This window comes from Rhinocladiella mackenziei, assembly GCF_000835555.1.
Source record: "Rhinocladiella mackenziei CBS 650.93 unplaced genomic scaffold supercont1.2, whole genome shotgun sequence".
Taxonomy (NCBI): Eukaryota; Fungi; Ascomycota; class Eurotiomycetes; order Chaetothyriales; family Herpotrichiellaceae; genus Rhinocladiella; species Rhinocladiella mackenziei.
Window position 1 is genome coordinate 3,245,811 of NW_013550603.1, and position 16,986 is coordinate 3,262,796.

General features: G+C 50.7%; 7 protein-coding genes across 7 annotated transcripts; 4 read left to right on the plus strand and 3 right to left on the minus strand.

Moving 5' to 3' along the window:
- Positions 1 to 402: 402 nt before the first annotated feature.
- On the plus strand, positions 403 to 719 carry Z518_02947 (uncharacterized protein; the record flags this gene model as incomplete). The annotated part of the gene is made up of 2 exons (XM_013419973.1): positions 403 to 477; positions 528 to 719. The coding sequence occupies 2 exons, from the start codon at positions 403 to 405 to the stop codon at positions 717 to 719; spliced, it is 267 nt and encodes an 88-aa protein (XP_013275427.1).
- Positions 720 to 926: 207 nt separating this feature from the next.
- On the plus strand, positions 927 to 3,419 carry Z518_02948 (uncharacterized protein; the record flags this gene model as incomplete). The annotated part of the gene is made up of 1 exon (XM_013419974.1): positions 927 to 3,419. The coding sequence occupies one exon, from the start codon at positions 927 to 929 to the stop codon at positions 3,417 to 3,419; it is 2,493 nt and encodes an 830-aa protein (XP_013275428.1).
- A 1,674-nt stretch (positions 3,420 to 5,093) lies between these two features.
- Z518_02949 (thioredoxin) lies at positions 5,094 to 5,528 on the minus strand (the record flags this gene model as incomplete). Its single annotated transcript, XM_013419975.1, has 1 exon — positions 5,094 to 5,528. The coding sequence occupies one exon, from the start codon at positions 5,526 to 5,528 to the stop codon at positions 5,094 to 5,096; it is 435 nt and encodes a 144-aa protein (XP_013275429.1).
- Positions 5,529 to 6,569: 1,041 nt separating this feature from the next.
- On the minus strand, positions 6,570 to 9,215 carry Z518_02950 (uncharacterized protein; the record flags this gene model as incomplete). The annotated part of the gene is made up of 1 exon (XM_013419976.1): positions 6,570 to 9,215. The coding sequence occupies one exon, from the start codon at positions 9,213 to 9,215 to the stop codon at positions 6,570 to 6,572; it is 2,646 nt and encodes an 881-aa protein (XP_013275430.1).
- A 2,232-nt stretch (positions 9,216 to 11,447) lies between these two features.
- On the minus strand, positions 11,448 to 12,711 carry Z518_02951 (uncharacterized protein; the record flags this gene model as incomplete). Its single annotated transcript, XM_013419977.1, has 4 exons — positions 11,448 to 12,164; positions 12,221 to 12,428; positions 12,487 to 12,624; positions 12,683 to 12,711. The coding sequence occupies 4 exons, from the start codon at positions 12,709 to 12,711 to the stop codon at positions 11,448 to 11,450; spliced, it is 1,092 nt and encodes a 363-aa protein (XP_013275431.1).
- An 886-nt stretch (positions 12,712 to 13,597) lies between these two features.
- Positions 13,598 to 14,898, plus strand: Z518_02952 (uncharacterized protein; the record flags this gene model as incomplete). Its single annotated transcript, XM_013419978.1, has 2 exons — positions 13,598 to 13,709; positions 13,769 to 14,898. 2 exons carry the CDS (start codon positions 13,598 to 13,600, stop codon positions 14,896 to 14,898), a joined length of 1,242 nt encoding a protein of 413 aa, XP_013275432.1.
- Positions 14,899 to 15,546: 648 nt separating this feature from the next.
- On the plus strand, positions 15,547 to 16,249 carry Z518_02953 (uncharacterized protein; the record flags this gene model as incomplete). The annotated part of the gene is made up of 6 exons (XM_013419979.1): positions 15,547 to 15,566; positions 15,651 to 15,694; positions 15,760 to 15,787; positions 15,839 to 15,882; positions 15,938 to 16,027; positions 16,077 to 16,249. The coding sequence occupies 6 exons, from the start codon at positions 15,547 to 15,549 to the stop codon at positions 16,247 to 16,249; spliced, it is 399 nt and encodes a 132-aa protein (XP_013275433.1).
- Positions 16,250 to 16,986: the final 737 nt, after the last annotated feature.

The following is a 16,986-nucleotide window of genomic DNA, read 5'->3' on the forward strand; positions in this document are numbered from 1 at the left end:
CACGCGACTCTCTTGTGAGCCTCTCCTGCAAATGGTACACGTAGAGGTTGGCACGCGTCCGGTGGAGGGGCCTCTGAATTACTCCAACTTCACACTTGCTCTTCAAAGTCCCACCTTGTCGTTTGCCAATGACGAACCTCCAACGAATGCAAACCACAATGATGAAAATGGTTCCAGTACGTCCTTATGTGAAAGCATCTATAAGCGATCGTGTTGATTATGTTCAACCTTAATATTTCCGGTTGCGGCAAAAGCGTCACCTCGTCAACGGCCGCAAGCCAGTCTTTTTTTGCTGAAACTCATGCTGACTGTGTTTGCTCTATAGATTCCACTTCAAATACGGATCCTCACACTATTGATCACGTTTACAATTCAGGCCTGAATCCAGCGACCTCTGCCACCATGAGTCCCGGCGCCCCAAGTCCTTTAGAGGCGCAGGCCGCCAATGCTGAGCAGGCGCTCGATCCCATTTCACGAGTACAGTCCCCCACCCAACCCACTTGCTCGCATGCTCAGTCAACATTTAGCAAATATTAGAGCGCACTCAGTCGCAGAACAGGCTGCCGCAAAGCACTCAGAGCGGTGTGTCTTCCAAGTCCAATTACGCGGAATCCGGACCATCCGAAGACCAGTACTCGGGCAGACTGAGTTCCGACCCGGTACCTTTACGCAGAGTCAACAGCACCGCCAGTAACAAGCTGGGCAAGGACAAAAAGTGAGTTTTGCACAAGGCGACGAAGAGGAAAAAAGCACACGACAAGCATCATTTTTCCGCCCCTATCATTTTCTCATGCATGCATAAGCACCATCCTCCCGGGGGGCCCAAGCCCGTCAATCCAAGTCTTCGCCCCAGACCGAGTGTTTGAGATTTTCAAGGCTGATATTCGTTTTTGCTCAGGAAAGGCGTGTCTTTCTTGAGCCGGATAATGGGCAACAAGAAGCGGGATTCCTTTGATCTTCGCGACGACAATGCCTCAGAGGTCTCCGAGAATCGTTCCGGTGGTGTCGAGGCTGAAGTCTTTTCCCAGCCTGTCGGATACATACCAAAGTTCCCCGCTCCTCCGCGCTATATCAAGGTCAAGGCTCAATACAGGAAACGAAAGGACTTCGACAGGTTGTTTTTGGCTCAGGTATTGTTGGATAATCGCAAGTCCAAGAGTCGGAAGACCTCAATAGACTCCAAGATCCACAGCATCAATGACCCTCCGGCCGCTGCCCCCACTCCGCCGTCGAACTCGACGAGCTCCGCAATATGGGCGATGGAATTTTCAAAAGATGGAAAATACCTTGCTGCTGCAGGTCAGGACAGAAAGTTAAGAGTGTGGGAGGTCATATCCACCGTAGAGGGTCGTGAGACAGAGGAGAAGTTGGCCGAAACCAACGCCGATGGGGAAAAGGTCAAGCTCAATGCCCCGGTCTTTAAGAGCAGACTTGTTCGGGAATACGACGGCCACACATCCAGTATCTTGGATCTCAGTTGGAGCAAAAATAGCTTCTTACTCTCTTCGTCCATGGACAAGACCGTCAGACTGTACCATGTCTCCCGGACGGAATGTTTATGTGCGTTTCAGCATAACGACTTTGTGACGTCCATTCAATTTCATCCAAGGGATGATCGTTTCTTCCTGGCCGGCTCTCTGGACTCCAAGTTACGTCTATGGAGTATTCCCGACAAGAACGTGGCGTTTTGGGCACAGGTCCCCGACATGGTGACTGCTGTGGCATTCACGCCCGATGGAGAAACAGCTCTTGCTGGTTGTTTGAGTGGTTTATGCCTGCTTTACGACACAGAGGGTCTCAAAGCACATTCACAGATTCACGTCCGCTCTGCACGCGGCAAGAACGCCAAAGGAAGCAAAATCACAGGTATCGACACCATATCCTTACCTCGGGAGAATGCACCACCAGATGTTAAACTTTTGATTACCAGCAACGACTCCCGAGTGCGAATGTACAATCTGAAGGATAGAACTCTCGAAGTCAAGTTTCGCGGAAACGAAAATTCTTGCAGTCAGATCCATGCCTCGTTCAGCGACGATGGCAAATATGTAATATGTGGAAGTGAGGATCGGAAAGTGTATATATGGCCTACTTCCGTCAATGAGAGGCCTGAAAATGACAAGCGACCAATGGAAGTATTTGAAGCTCACTCTGCAATTGTGACCACGGCGATTCTGGCCCCTGAAAAAACGAGACGCTTGCTTGCACACTCCGGAGATCCTCTGTACGACCTGTGCAATCCGCCTCCGGTGACTCTGATCAGCCGTGCGGACTCGGTCATTTCTTCCCACGCCCCAACGAATAACAGCAATTATTCAGAAGAGAGACACCCGAAGCAGGAAACGAGAATATCCGAATCTCCCAGACGCGCCCCTGAATCACCGGCTTACCTGGGCCGACATTCCCATCCAGGAGGCCAAATTATCGTTACTGCAGACTACACTGGCCAGATAAAAGCGTTTCGGCAAGATTGTGCGTATCAGAAACGACGACAGGAATCATGGGACTCGGGTTCGTCATTCTCCAAGAAGATGTTGGCCCGAAGCGGATCTGTGGCGACGCGAACTTCTGGAACTTCCTCTTCCCATCGGAACTCCTTCGCCATGGGATCCAAGAACCAGTCAACGGATCGAATTTTGAACTGGAGAAACTCTGTGAGTGCCACGGATGCTGCTGGAAACAACGCATCCACCAGTATGCTGGAAATTCGTGGCTCTCTACACAACGATCGGTCACGTAGCGCGTCACCAAGAAAGCTACTTTCCAATCGCCTCTCAATTCGCAAGTCGTCTCCGCCGCACAGGGACAGCCTCATGTCCCCTTCCACTCCCGAATATCATTCCCCCCTACAACAAATCCAAAATAGACCCTCAATATCAATCCAGTCGCCCTTGGCTGAATCACCGAAAAGCTTCCATTCAGCCTCGCAGGATAAATCTCCAGATCGTGAGAAGCTCCCTGCCTCATCGAGCCTGAGACCAATCTCTTCCAATCCCACGGCGGAAGATCTCCCTCACAACCCGAACGACCCACTTCTCTTAATAGACCAGGAATCCTATTTGGCATGGGATATGAGAAATACATTGATGCCCATGGCCAAATACCCCCCTCGGACGCCCGGCCTGTTAGGACCTGATGGAAATCCTCTCTCACGGGCAGGCAGCTACGTGAGCCAACTTTCTAGCGAACTCACTGGTTCAGAACAAGATCCCAATTCTGTGAATGCCAGCGTTCACGATATGGATGGCGATGATGAGCGAGCTGCGGATAAGAGACGCAAGTCTCGACCCCGAAGGCCGAGCAGCGCCGGCAGCGAGAATGATTTGCGATGTAGAAAGTGTGGAAGCAAGACGTTTAGGGCGACGATGACAGACAGGGGCCAAAATTTTCGGTGTAAAAGTTGTGGGACTGTTGTATGAATGCCCGAATTTGGATTTAGATCAAGGGTCTGGATCTGAGCTGTCTTCAAGGCAACCGAGGACCACTCTCACCCGCTCACGAATGAATTGAACGAAAATGGATAGGCCTCGGAAGCAGGTCGATAGCGATCTGGTTGATTCGTGCCATCCACCCAGTCCAATTAACATGCATTGGAATTCCGTGTATCGAACGTGAATACCGATGACAACGGCTACAATTATGGCTTCGACAAAATATCGAACGACCTCCAGCACGACCATACAGAAAGACTATTTCAGCTCACACATCGACAGCGGATTGGTACTGGTATTGAAGAAAGAGGTGCTGATACCTGTGCCCTTACGCCCTTATTCATGTAACTGTAACAGTAAATGGGTATGACAAACTCATAAAGTCAATCACGGCCTGTATCACTGTGCCCATTCTAGGTGGGCAAGGTTTGGCTTTGCATATGACATAAAATGAAATGAAGTGATCGATTATTCTGAATCAATATTTCGCTTCACGAACTCATTTACCATGATGGATTCATTTTCTATGTGAGCCGAACATCCATCATATTCTTCCTCTGGCTTGAACTGCTAGAAGTCCACACTATGCCAGCTGGTAGGCCTCACAGAAAGGAGCAGAGTCCTAGTACAAGACCAGATAAAGAGCTGGAGAGAGAAGTAGGTTGTGATGCTGGAAGGAATGAAGCTTTCCTGTCCCCATCTTTTTTCCTTTCTGCCCTTTCTCGAGCCCTAGATTTCCAGTCTTTGTGACCAGCAGTCAGCAGCGATGGTCTGGGTATACTCAGTAGTACCCACAGCGGGCGCATAGGACGCATAGATGGCACGGGCCGTTCAAAATTCCACCTGGGAAGTCTTCATCGCAGCTTCGAGAGATTTCACTGCTAAACCAAGTCACACAAGGCCGTTTCTCGGGCTCTGCACCAGAAAGGAGATCTCGGGAGTCGGATAGCGTCAATGGGAATTTGGAATATATGAACGAATGACTTGGTGTTTCGGGTGTCTCGCAGAATTTTCTTTCCTTGGCTTGTCTTCACTAAAACCCATTCGGAGATCTCGACAGAGAAACAAACGTCGAACGATCACGTTATGGTATACTCTGCTGGTTTGGCCACCGGATAATGCATGAATGCAAAGGTCGTGCTTTTCGGGAACGGATTCAATGCTCTTTGGGCTGTCAAAGGGAACAAGGTTCTTTTCGGTGCGATTCCAAACAGCTTTCGGGGAATGGCAGCACTTGATATAGGGGAAACGGTGATCAGCTCGTCAACGCCGTGCTGTCGATGTCGGCATGTTCTCGCGTTGATAGTAAAAGTATAGAGAGGGAAGATGTTGAGTAAATTCGAAATAGACAGAGCAGGGCAAGAAACCGAAATCAGAAATGGAACGAGCTTCGTGAAAAATGTTAATTGTTGCGATTTTCTGCGTGACTTAACATGGGAGCCATTTCGCTCTCGATACCGCTGTTAGAACTCTCAATGTAACCCAGTAATGCACCTCATGGGGGGCTGTTTCTCTGACAACGTTCGCCGTGCTACCTCCCAATCCCGCTTTGCTCGTGTGCAGATACCTGCGTGATTTTCGAGATCCGGAGGGGGCCGAGTAATTAGAGGCGTCGGAGGCTTGTCAAAGACGACTCGGAGAGGATATTAGTTCGAATCCAATCTACAGATGGGTTTGAATGGCCTGATAGAGGGCCCTCTTGTCGGCACCGACGATCTCGGCGACCTTCTGACCGGCCTTGAAGAGCATGAAGGTAGGCATGGCTCTGACGCCCAATTCTAGAGCAACATCGGGGACCTCGTCGACATCGATCTTGTAGAAGTCAACCTTCTCTTTGAATTCTTCGGACTCGCTGAATTTGGCGACTTCGGGGGCGATGACCTTGCAAGGACCGCACCAGGTAGCGAAACAGTCAAGAACGACCAATCTCGAGTCGGGAGCCTTCAAGACGGAGGTCGCGAAGGAGGACTTGCTGTGGATTGGGTTAACACCGTATTTCTTTGCAGGAGTAGATGAGGCGGAGGAATTGCGAGCTTGCTCTTCACGCAGCTTGGCTTGGTGGTAGGCCACGTACTCTGCAAGATTATGGACAACCATTTTGTTGGATGTGTGAGTAAAGCGGTTGGGGTGGGAGGTTGTAAAGAGGCGGATCTCTGGATTAGTGGCCAGAGGAGTCTGAATTTGTTTTACTCTTCGGAGTGGGGTAGAAGTTGTTGTTGATAACGGGAGCTTATGTAGAAGGCGCTGAAGTGCGATGGAGGGGAAACGGATCGATGCAGCCACAACGAAGGTATTTATGGAGATTTGACGGAAGAGGAGTTGTGTGATACTGTAATCGAGGAGTAGGTAAGGGGAGAGATTGGAAGACGTGAGTGCAGGTTTCGGATTCGAAAGAATTGGAATGAGTTCAAGATGATGAGAACGAAGATGAATGATGACAGTATCAGGTGTCGGATGGACTTTATTCGGAGAGCAACCGAGGGGGATTTGAGGAAGCTTAGAAATGCAAGAATGCTGTGCAACTGTAACAGCGAGATTTGAGGGACAGGCGCAGTTTTGCAGGGGAGTGGGAGGCAAAAAAGATTTGACATTATGAGGGTAACGGATAAAGTTCCCGATGACGCCATGTCACAATTTGCCTCAGCCCAGCAAACATTTGGAATTCAGTGTCACGTGATTAAAGCGGCCGCCACTCTCATCTGTCCTCTTCGTGTATATATGTTCTACCAGAACCTCCTAGCATTATCTCTCTTCCCCTCGGCGCGGTCCGTAAACACTATAGGGGTGTGGGATGGGTAAGAAAATACAAAAGTTTGGCACCTATTCTAGCAGGCAAACACGCGTTGGTCGATTGTTTCTTCGTTTCTTGCTTGGTAATTTGCAAACCCGCCTCAGTGGTCAACGCTTCAATGTACATACACGCTCGTGATTCAATCCGATTCAACCCACAATCCCCCATTTCCCCACTATTCTGGCAGTAAAAGAGCGATTCGGGGTATCTTTTATATCATCAATATCGTAGTATTCAGATCACCTCGCTCATAAATATTTGCTGTCTCAAGGGCTCTGGTGGTGAGTCCAACACAAGAAAAAGAACAAAGGAAAACTGTCATGGTCAAGGAAGGGCTTTGCATAGCCTTACGGCTCTTTGGGTGCTGCTGGTTGCTCCTGTGGAACAGACGTCGTCGCAATGTGAGGGAGGCTCGGGCTTCGCGATGTGGTCTCTGACTGCGTAGATGACCGTCGAATGTCCAATAATCGGGCGCTCCCAGCGCTGATATGTCGGGCGTGGCCCTTGTATTCCACACTTCGCGCTCGTAAAAGTGGCGTTTCTCGCAACTCCGCTCCGGCGGTTTCTCCTTCTGGCAAATCTCCATCATCAGCCCCATCGTCCTCTTCAACAGAGCTGGATCTTTGAGACCCTCCTGGGGTTTCAGTTCCGGATTCCTTCAAAAGTCCTTCCTTCGATTTTGCTCGATTCGGTTGCCGCACTACCGTGACCTGCCGCCCGACGCCTTCGTGCCATGTCTCATCCCCGCCTTGGCTGGAAGGAACAGGAGGAACTTCGGGTAGAGGACTTTGTTGCCGTTCCCGCTCTAGATCAATGACGGTGCTGCTTGCTTTACGACCTCCAGATGTGATTGAGTCACGTTGGCCACTTGGACCCGGCGTCAATCGGTTCAGATACTCGTCATCCGCAAGGTCATTTTCGTCCGCCTCAAATGCCCCAGGGATAGATGGTGGTGGGGGAGATGATTGACTCTGTCGAGGGGGCTGACTCATGCCGCCAGACAAACGCTTAACAGGCTTCCCGGACAGCCACGACCCTTCCGAATCAACAGAGGCAAGTGATTGAGACATGGCCATGCCCGATGCTGCACCACTGCCCACGTCAATGTCCATCGCTTGTGTGTGTCGGCCTTCTGCAGTCCCACGATCCAAGGCAGGGTTACTCGAGCTGGTGGCGAGGCTTCTCTCATCCAGTGTCCCTGAATGAGATAGTCGGGGTTGCCGGACAGACTGCTGCCCCAGGCCCGCCTGCGGGCCAGTCATGATTTCAGGAGATTGAACACGGGAATCCGGTGGTGAAATGGGGAATTCGGGTAGATCCTCCCGAAATTTGGACATGGTTCTCTGAGGAACCCCGGAAGATTCAGATCTTCGGAATGTTCGAGGGACGACAACAGGTGGAGGTTGCGGTTTTCGAGCAAAGGACTCGCGCGATGTGTTCGAGAACTCGGACGGGGTGCTTCTCCCACGTTCCGTGGTGCAGGGTTTGCGGCGGTTACCACGCTTGAAAAAATTGGTCCAAGAGCTAAAATGCTGGCTGCTTTGATCAGAAGCACGACGATCTAGCTGTCCATGTTCTGGGATGTCCGGCGTAAGTTCGCGGGCAAGACCAGATGTCTGAGAGAGGCTTTGGCGATCTGTAGGTCGTTGAATGGGAGAAGTGGGCGGGGAGATCGTTGTTGCCGGCGAAGGCTTTTGATCTCTTTTGACTTCGACGGAAGAAACCGTTCGTAGGGGAGACCTGCCGGGAACCGGTGGTCCCTCGTCTTCTTCATGAGCAAATGGATCATGCATGAGGTCGACGTCCTTCTCGTCATCAAAAGGATTTCGAATATGTTGGTATGGCCGGGCCTTGCCGCTGTCAGGACCGATAAATGGATCGGCTCTCTTGCTTCCTCGACTTGGAATTCTTCTCATAGCTGCTTCGGAAGCCTCTGCACCATTCCCACGAGGCCTTCTGCCTCGTCTTTCGCTGTCTTCGAGACTCAACCGGACAGGGCCAGTGGATGATTCGTTGACTTGACGACCGGGCATTTCCTCTTCCCGCTGTCTGTCAGTCTTCCGTTGGAGCTTCCGTTGGAGTCGATCTCTTTCAGCGACCTTTTTCCTTTCATGGCGTCTGCGGTCTCTCTCCATCAACTCTCTTAATCCACCAGCATCAAGATCGTCCGCCAATTCATCAATCCTCTTCTTCGAGGAGACATCTTCTTCCTCTATGGCTTGCTGGATCAAAGGTTTGATTCTGGCAGGCTGCTTTCCCGCTGACGATCGAGGGTTGGCCACATAGGTAAGTGTTGGTCTCGGACTCAGGGCAGCCAATATGCCAATCTTGAATGAAGCGTGATTCGTCAAATCTTTGGATTCCTGGACGGTTTCTGGTACGGGTAAAGACATCTCCGAAGCTGGTCGCTGAAGCCGCAGATTGAGATCGCCAGGGACTTGCTTCGTGCCTTGACGCAACTGGCCAGATCCAGAATACGTACTCGGCCGCTTCAGTCCGGGAACGGGCGAACTCATGGCACGAATTTCCCTCTCGCGAGCATAGTCTTCTGCTTTCCTTTTGCTGGATTTCCTTCGTAGGAGGGTTGGATCATTCCCTTTTCGTTTTGCTAGTAGAGTCGGAGCCTGAGGAAGGGTTGTGAAATCATCTGGTCCAATACTGGGCTGAGACATAGGGTTGTGTGAGTATAGACCATGTTCCACGGCAGACCCTCTCCTCTTCGCCCGCGATTCTGGTGCAGGCCCAGTGACAGGCATAGTTACGGAACGAGGAACGTTTCCTTGATGGCTCGGATGTCTCTGCTTGGAAAGTCGCCGAGGTGCCTCGTCACGCGTACTTTGGGAGCGGCCCATCGCGGCGAACTCTTGAGGGGCGCTTGTTTTCAACCTGGGACGTGGATCTGTTCGTTCTTTTTCGAGAAGTGTATTTCGACCTTGGTCTTCACCGTGGCTTGTGCGGCGTTTCTTGCCTCCGCCGAACGGCCAAAATCCCATGCTGAGCCCAACAGTAACGGGTGGTGTGACCAATGCGAGGGAGGGCGCAGTCAAGGAACAAAGTCTGGATGAGGGAGGGACTCGCGAGGCCGGATTGGAGACATCAACGACGACGAGAGCGGTGCAGGAGGAGACTTTTCTTCTGATGTGATGACCAAAGCCTTGTCGGCTAGCAACACTGGTAGCTTAAACGAGTGAGGTTGTAATTAGGACTTGATTGTTTTGCCGGGGGGGAACCCCATGCACAATCACGCTTGCAACCTTTTTGGGAGAGTGGACAGGTTGACAGGTTCTGGACAGGTTCTGGACAGGAGTGACGTCGGGATGGCGAATGGGGTTCAAGGGACGGAGACTCAAAGCCAGGTGTGTGGAATAGGTTGGAAAGAGTGGCAGTGGAGAAGAGAATCGAATTTCCAGGCAGTTTAGAATGAGAGTGAACGAAGGCTGGAAAAGTAATGGAAGTAGAGGTGGTTTACTGGTGTTTCGTTGATGGATGGCTAGTGCAATGAACTGACGACGGTGAACTTATGTCGCGAGCAACGACGGGAGTGGCAGAAGCCAAGGAGCAACTCCTCCAAGCGGCGTTTTTTTAGATACGGCGCCTCTTTTCACTAATAGCGGCATCGTTGGTGCCCACCCAAGATCGATTAGAGTAGGAATCCGTCCACGACATCGCACAGTTCATTCTACATCCAACCCTGTTTTTGCAGGATCACAAGTTCACGACAGATCGTTGGTCCAACTCTCCACCCTGTCTAATATTACTCTAATCACGGCGGCCACTTCAAGCGACCAGTCAAGACCCAGGGTCTGTTCTCACGCATGGCGCTCATTTACGTATATCCCCTTCTTTTTTCTTTTCCACCGTTATCTAGCCCGATGACGGAACCCATGTTCGCTTCCTTCGGCCAGTCCCGAATTTATCAATTGGATCCAACGTAACCTGTCTTGCACTCAGCAACCAAAAGAAACCCAAAACAAATCCCTTCTGCCGAAGACACGAGATCTGTCTGGCATGGGTACCCGCGACGGATAGGGCGCCAGGCGGGGGTTTAGAGCAGTCAAAACATGCAAGGAACATAAGGTACAAGTAACAACCGTTACCCATGAAGAATGAAGCCAGGCACAACATTGGCACTCGTTCTCATCGAAAAAGCTCCGGAGCGTGGCGCCTTTGTGTTCGCCAGTTGAACAGCGCCCCGTTGGCTCTTGAGGTCCTCTCTGCCGTTGACCTGCATCAGTGACCGGGTCTTGACTAGATTGTCGTGGCTAAATCACCATGCACCACCACAGCTGATCCTCCACGCGAAGGTGTGTTTGTCGGCATCCTGCTCCTTTCCGCCAGCAGTTGAGCTGTTAAAGGATGCCGTTTGCAGTTCAACGGACTTTGATGTTTGACTTATCCAGGTACCAGGGTCAGCTAGGCTCCGGAGGACCGCTTCAATGTCAAACCGAATTCGAAATCCCTACGGAGCGGATTGCTGGCCAAGTTGGTAGCGAGTTCAGGGATTGTGCGTGGAATGCCGGTTCCTGCATAGATCCCCTCCCCTCCCGAGCAGCATGTCTCAGACTTGACAAGCCTGTTTCGAGACAGTGCTGATTATTTTCGGATCCACTGACGAGTCACCGCCACAAACTTGCTTTCCGTTTTGTTTGTCCGCATATGTCCATGTATATGGTCAAGGCACAAAGTTCGACCTTTTTTGGTCGGTCGAGAGAGAAACAGAAGAAAAACAAAAAGCAAGTGCCCTACTATGGGGCATTGCGCGGCGCCCTCAGAGGACTAAATCGTCAGCTGTCGGTAATCTCTGGATCGGCCAGTAAGAATTCCGCCTTCTACGCTCTTCATCTCCTCCATGATTTCAGGTCCTCCAACGGTCAGATTGCATAAAGGATGACTGACCCCAGGCCTTGTTGCCGGGTTTGGCTAGTCGCCGTTATAGGGCCAAATGACATTGAAATCGCATGTTCACTGGATCGCATCGTTCAAATAATCTCAGGCTGAAACGAAAGCCCTCACCTTCCAGACGTGAATGATTGGCCAAAGCAGTTGGAAAACAATGGGTAATTATACCCAATCTCATACAAATGCTCACTCTACTTCGCGATTGTGCCGAGGAGCTCGATTAATGAGCGTCATCGATTTCATGTCGATTTTTATAAACTTTTCCGATCCAAAGGAGTGGTCAACGTTCGTGATGTTCATTTATGGAAAAAGATTTCACCTCATCCTCACAATTTGGCCTTGTCCTGGAAGGCTTCATCCACCAACTTGACTGCTGCTTGAGAGCAACCATACGAAGATTGATAACCCGCTCCGCCAGCGCCGTAGTTGTGAACAGTCCAGACGTCGTTTATTTTCTCTCGCTCAATCCTCGTTCCCCCTTCTCGGACAGGCCTGAGACCGACGCCGTGTCGAACAATGTCGAGGGCATCAATTCCTTTTCCGCCAGTCAATGCAGGGCATAATTCCACGCAACGCTTCATGATTCTTATTGCAAGACTCGGATCTGGTTGAGACTCCCAATTTCCCTTTTGATAGCAGCCCCCCAGGATGGTACCACCCCCAGCAGCCCGGGTCATAATATAGCAAGTCTCATCTGGGCCATCATCGGTGCCAGACACGCCATACATGGCTGGTGCTACGTTTCTGACGACAACAATCTGACCTCTTGCAGGCACAACTGACTTGTCCTCGACGCCACCGAGCTTAGAGGCTGATAGGCCAGTACAATTGACAACAAGGTCAGCCGAAGCGCCCGAATGGTGGACTCCAGGAGCCGCTGCCTCTGCAATGTGTTTGAAGACCGCCCGCTTAACAATGACCCCATTTTTCAGGCATTGAGAGACCAGCCAGGGCAAATATATCGCAGTATTAATACAAACCGATGTGAAGCATGTGGCGTTGTCCATTCCCGGCGGGAGGTCTTTCTGGGGGACTTCGTGAAACTGGTAGGAAGATGGTGAGTACTCAACACGGCGGTGGGAGTTGTACAAGGACTCACGTCGTCAAAAAGTGTCTTGAACCATGGAGAGGGACTGAGCGCATCAGCAAACCAGGCCGCAGTGACAGACTCGACGTCCTTTTTACGATTATAGATTGTCGTTTCCTGGAAATGAACACCTGCCTCAGGATAATTTCGGGCAAGCTCCGCAAAAGGCGCCCATGTATTCCTATCCCACTCCTCTGCCGGTGTTCCTTTCCTGGAGACGCTGTCTAAAGCATTAGTCCAACAAGTTTATCTCTGTTTCAAACGAGTCGTCGACTAACGGCATATAGTTGGCCCCAGCCCAAGGTGACGCATATTCGATATCATAGTCTCCAGGCATGTGCTTTGCGGCAATGGTGATTTTATATCTTGGATTTTTGGAGAGCAAAAAGGCTGTGGTCAGACCAGCAACGCCGGCTCTGCATCAATCAAAAGTCAGGCCGGTGACTGACAGCAGTATTGAGTAACAGCACTTACCCAACAACCACGATGTTCTTCTCAGTCATCTTCGTTGGCCGGATGGGAGTGAAGAGTGCACCAGTCTCTAATCCAGTTCAAGAAGCAGAAGTCCTGGTGGTTTGCCCAAGTACTGGCAGCAGGGTGAAGCGGATAAATGGCCGCTCGCTGGTTGGTACGATAGAGACGGGAAACAATATTCTATTGAAGACCTGAACCGCCCTGTCTTCTGCGGGCCTGACTTCCCTTAAATAAATCCTTTCTTCTCTCATGCCACCACCATGAGAAAGGAACGGAATTCATGATAGTGCGCCGCCCTTTGCTCTACAAGTGTGAATCTTTCGACCCCACTATCGGCCAGTACGGGAAGGTAGGATGACTTATCGGTTGTTTGTTGCCTTTCCTCCTTGCCGCCTATCGTGCGATACTATTCGTCAGCGTTTCAAGCCTGAGCATTTGCAAGGTAAAGCTTTTTCCAGGCGTAGCGGTGCAGGTATAGTAAGCCACAGCCCACAACCCTATAGCCCGCGACAGCACTGGACCCTCTCCTTTCCTTGGGCGGGGAGGCTTCAAGCTCTGCTTTTTGTTTTCGCAGGGCATTCAGCCGATGCTGCAGTTTCCCGCTGGCAGCAGCAGTGCAAGTGCCCAAGGGGCTCCAGGCTTTCGGGGCAAAGCTGAGCCAGTCTCTAGCCTAGCAAAACGCACTCTCACAGCCAAACTCCGCAAATCAGTTCAAGTCATCCATCCATCCCAGATCTGGCTTTTGTGAAAATCATCAAAGGGCCCGCTGCAAGACAAAAGGAGCAGGCTCTCGGGCAACTAACTGTCCACCTGCTTCAACCTGCAGCCCTGTCATGCCTTTCTGATCCTAATCAACTAGACATCTTCTCTTTTTCACATCCTACAAATGATCTTGTCAATGGATCATTCGCGATCATGGCTGACCATGCATTCCCTACCCAGCTTCCCAGCATGGTCCGAAAGCCCAAAGCTGTATGGCCGGGCCTCGTCAAGATGGGCATGTACCAGAAGCAAATAGCAGGGGACGGTATGCTTCTCCCTTGTCCGGGTCGTGTTGCTGTGATATCTCAAGCTAACATCGTCAAGGCAATTGTCTCTTTGCCTCTCTCTCTGACCAACTCTACGGCACGCCTGCAAAACATCCCGAGATACGTGCAAGCATCATTGAACACATGCGAACTTATCGACCACTTTTCGAGCATTATGTCCACAAGGATGACGTCCAGCAACGACGAACCCTCCGTTCTACTACGTTGGCTGTCCGCCAGGAACCAGAAGACGCGTTTGAAGAATACTTATCTCTCATGTCACGCAACGGAACATATGGCGGCGAGCCTGAATTGGTAGCCTTCTGCCAGGTATTTGATCAGGATGTCACAGTGCACCTGCCACGCATCAAGAACTTCGACAGGGACTCAATATCATACACGAATGAACACCGAGGGTCCCCTATCGCCCTGCCTCCCTTGCACATCTGCTATGGCGGAGACGAGGTCACGCGAGCACACTACGATTCCGCTCGAAGCAGAGACGGCTCTACACCCAGAACTCAGAATAGTCCTCTCCTCAAGCCTCAAGACACTCCTCGTAATGCTCTGACCGGTTCGATCCCCCTTGGCCCAGGCAGTGTCCTCACCACCAGAGCCATCCGAAACAGCAGGTCTGACTTGTCCTCCGAACTCATCCAAGATTTTCTCCAGAGAAGCAAGAGGGAGGTCGAGAACAATTTGGACCAACTCAGCGACAAATATCGCGCTAGGAGTCCCTCGGTAACCTCTTCTCAACGCAGCTCCAGCTCAAAGAGATCCTTGGACGACGACGGAGAGCCTATTCGCTCGAACAAGAGAGCTGATAGACGAAGGAGCACTCGAAGACGCGCTGATATGAAGATTACCATCTCAGACCCAGACGATGAGTTCGCTCCACGTCTGCCTATCGACTCTCCCAATGCAAACATTCCTTTAAGCACGCAGGATACCGAGCTCTCGTCAGACGTTCAGGCTCTAGAATACGATGCTGAATTGATCAGGACTACGTCCATTGCGCCAACCGAGAACGACGCCTTCGAGTCTGCTGCTCGTGCAACCAAGCAACCAGTCAAACCAAAGGATCGAACATCTCACAACATGGTCTCGAACAAATCACAGGCGTCTGAGTCGTCAAGTGTGAGGCTGATTTCTGTCGCCGAGAGGCCCAAGTCAACATTGCGGGCATAGCGTTTCAACGGAGTATAGGTTGAGGACATTTGTCTGTCTTGGAGAGGTGTTCTGCATAGCACGGGTTTGCATGATGATACCCCAGCATAGCATAGCGTCGGTGGGTATATGGTAGAAAATCAGGAAGGATTCTAGAAACCCGACTATTGGTTGGGTCCCCAGATGAAGTATGATACAGCGATCGTACTATAGAACGATCACACAAGACAGCTCGTTGGATCTTTTGCTGTAAGTCTTGCCCATTCATCTTTGCAATCTTTTTGCAAAGCGAGAATTATTAAAGCCATCTGAGCTATGATTTTCCCATTGCATCCTTCCAGCCTTAAAGGAGCTGATTGCCGTTTGATTTATTTTTCGTCAGCCCGCTAAGGCGCTCGGTTGCTTGGCATACGTGAATTGTTCAGTTCCCAGCTTAAACTCCCTTGCCTGTGACCTCCACTCCTGGTTTGGTAGCAAAAGCTTCCCCTTTGTTTTTCTGCCTGCGCAATTCCTCTAACTGCAGCTTGAGTGTCTTTGAAAATCAACTTCTTCATCGCCTCCCATCACGACCTTTACGAACCAAGTCCGTTGCGTCCATTCGTCTGTCGACGAACGCCCTGCTACCCAGATTGCTGACTCTTGTCGCGTTCTCTTGGGAATCTCATCACGATGGACTTTTCTAACATCTTGTACGTCCATCAGCCTGGCAGCGCAATTACATGGCGGATTTGACCAGCCTTTGACGACCCTCAAGCACTAACACTGAGCAATAGTCGGCTAGTCAATTTAGTCGTTGGTGGAATTATGGTCTTGGGAGGTATGCTTTGGAATTTGTTCCCACATGGCCAACTATTTAGAACTCAGACTGACGCTGTTCTCTAGGCATCAGTCAATTCTTTCCCATTAAATTGTCAGTTGACTCTCCTTGATGGATTGCGCCTAATTGCTGAGACCAGAATAGACAGAGTATCGTCATCGGTGTCTACGTGATTATATTTGGCTTGGGTATGAGAACGACCACATACGAGCTTTTGTTGAAGGATGCTGACCATTGGAAAAGCTGTCGCCGGTCTTGAATTGCTTCCTCAAGTTCCGCCATATCTACCTCGATACGCCAGCTTCCTCTTCTCATTCCTCGGTCGCGGCATCTGTTAGTATCCCTGATCAGACTCTGTCGGATAAGATCTAACACAATACAGTTTACATCTTCGTGGGCTGCATTATTCTCCAGGGACATGTGTTGCGAATTATCGCCGGCTCCATCGTTGGCCTTGTTGGTGTAGGCTATTGCTGCCTTGAATTCGCCCCGTCGATCGAACCTCCCTCCAATATGAGGGACGCTGATGCCGGTTGGGGCGCTGAACAGGTTTAAAGCCCCCGGATCCAGGTTTATGGCCGTAATGGAAGAGAATACTCGGTTACCCCGAATAATTCAATTGTCATCCTCCTGTCATGGAGCAACAAACTGTCCGGCAGCGAAGGTCAAGTTCTGGCTTCTCGTGCAGTGCATGAGCCAGGTCGTCGAAAGTGGGGAAGGAGGTCCTAAATGGCGTCAAAACCAAGGTGTGGAATGGGATGAAATATATCATCTAGCATTGTCAATGGTACATCTAGTGTTTTGGTTTCTTGAGCTTCAAGGAAGCAGGTCAACGTATCAGGTATGAGGGCGATTGGCGGAAGCCCAGGGACGACAATTTCCCAATTAAACTGTCTCTCATGGATGAGTTTTCGAAAAAAGATGACCATCTACTTCAAGCTCTCACCATTGTAGTACAGAGTCAAAAATACTCTCTGGATGTGGCCCCAACTGTACTCCCGAGCCAAGATAATGCACGTGATGAATAACATACGTGATCTTCCTTTCCGCTGCCAAAAGGACCCTTGGCCAATTAGGAGCAGGATGTTTGAGATTATGCTCCAGCAGTGTGGCCCGGCGCGGCCTCACGCCTCGTTGGTTGTGCCGTCACTCCTCTCCTCTCACGACTCCCTTCCCGTCACTCAATTCCTACTCTTTCTGCCACTGAAAAAATCCCCTCGAACTATCTCTCTTCCTCCCAGGACCACTGCAGTCTCGTCTTCTGCCATATTTGTCTTGAAGTTCCTCCCCCC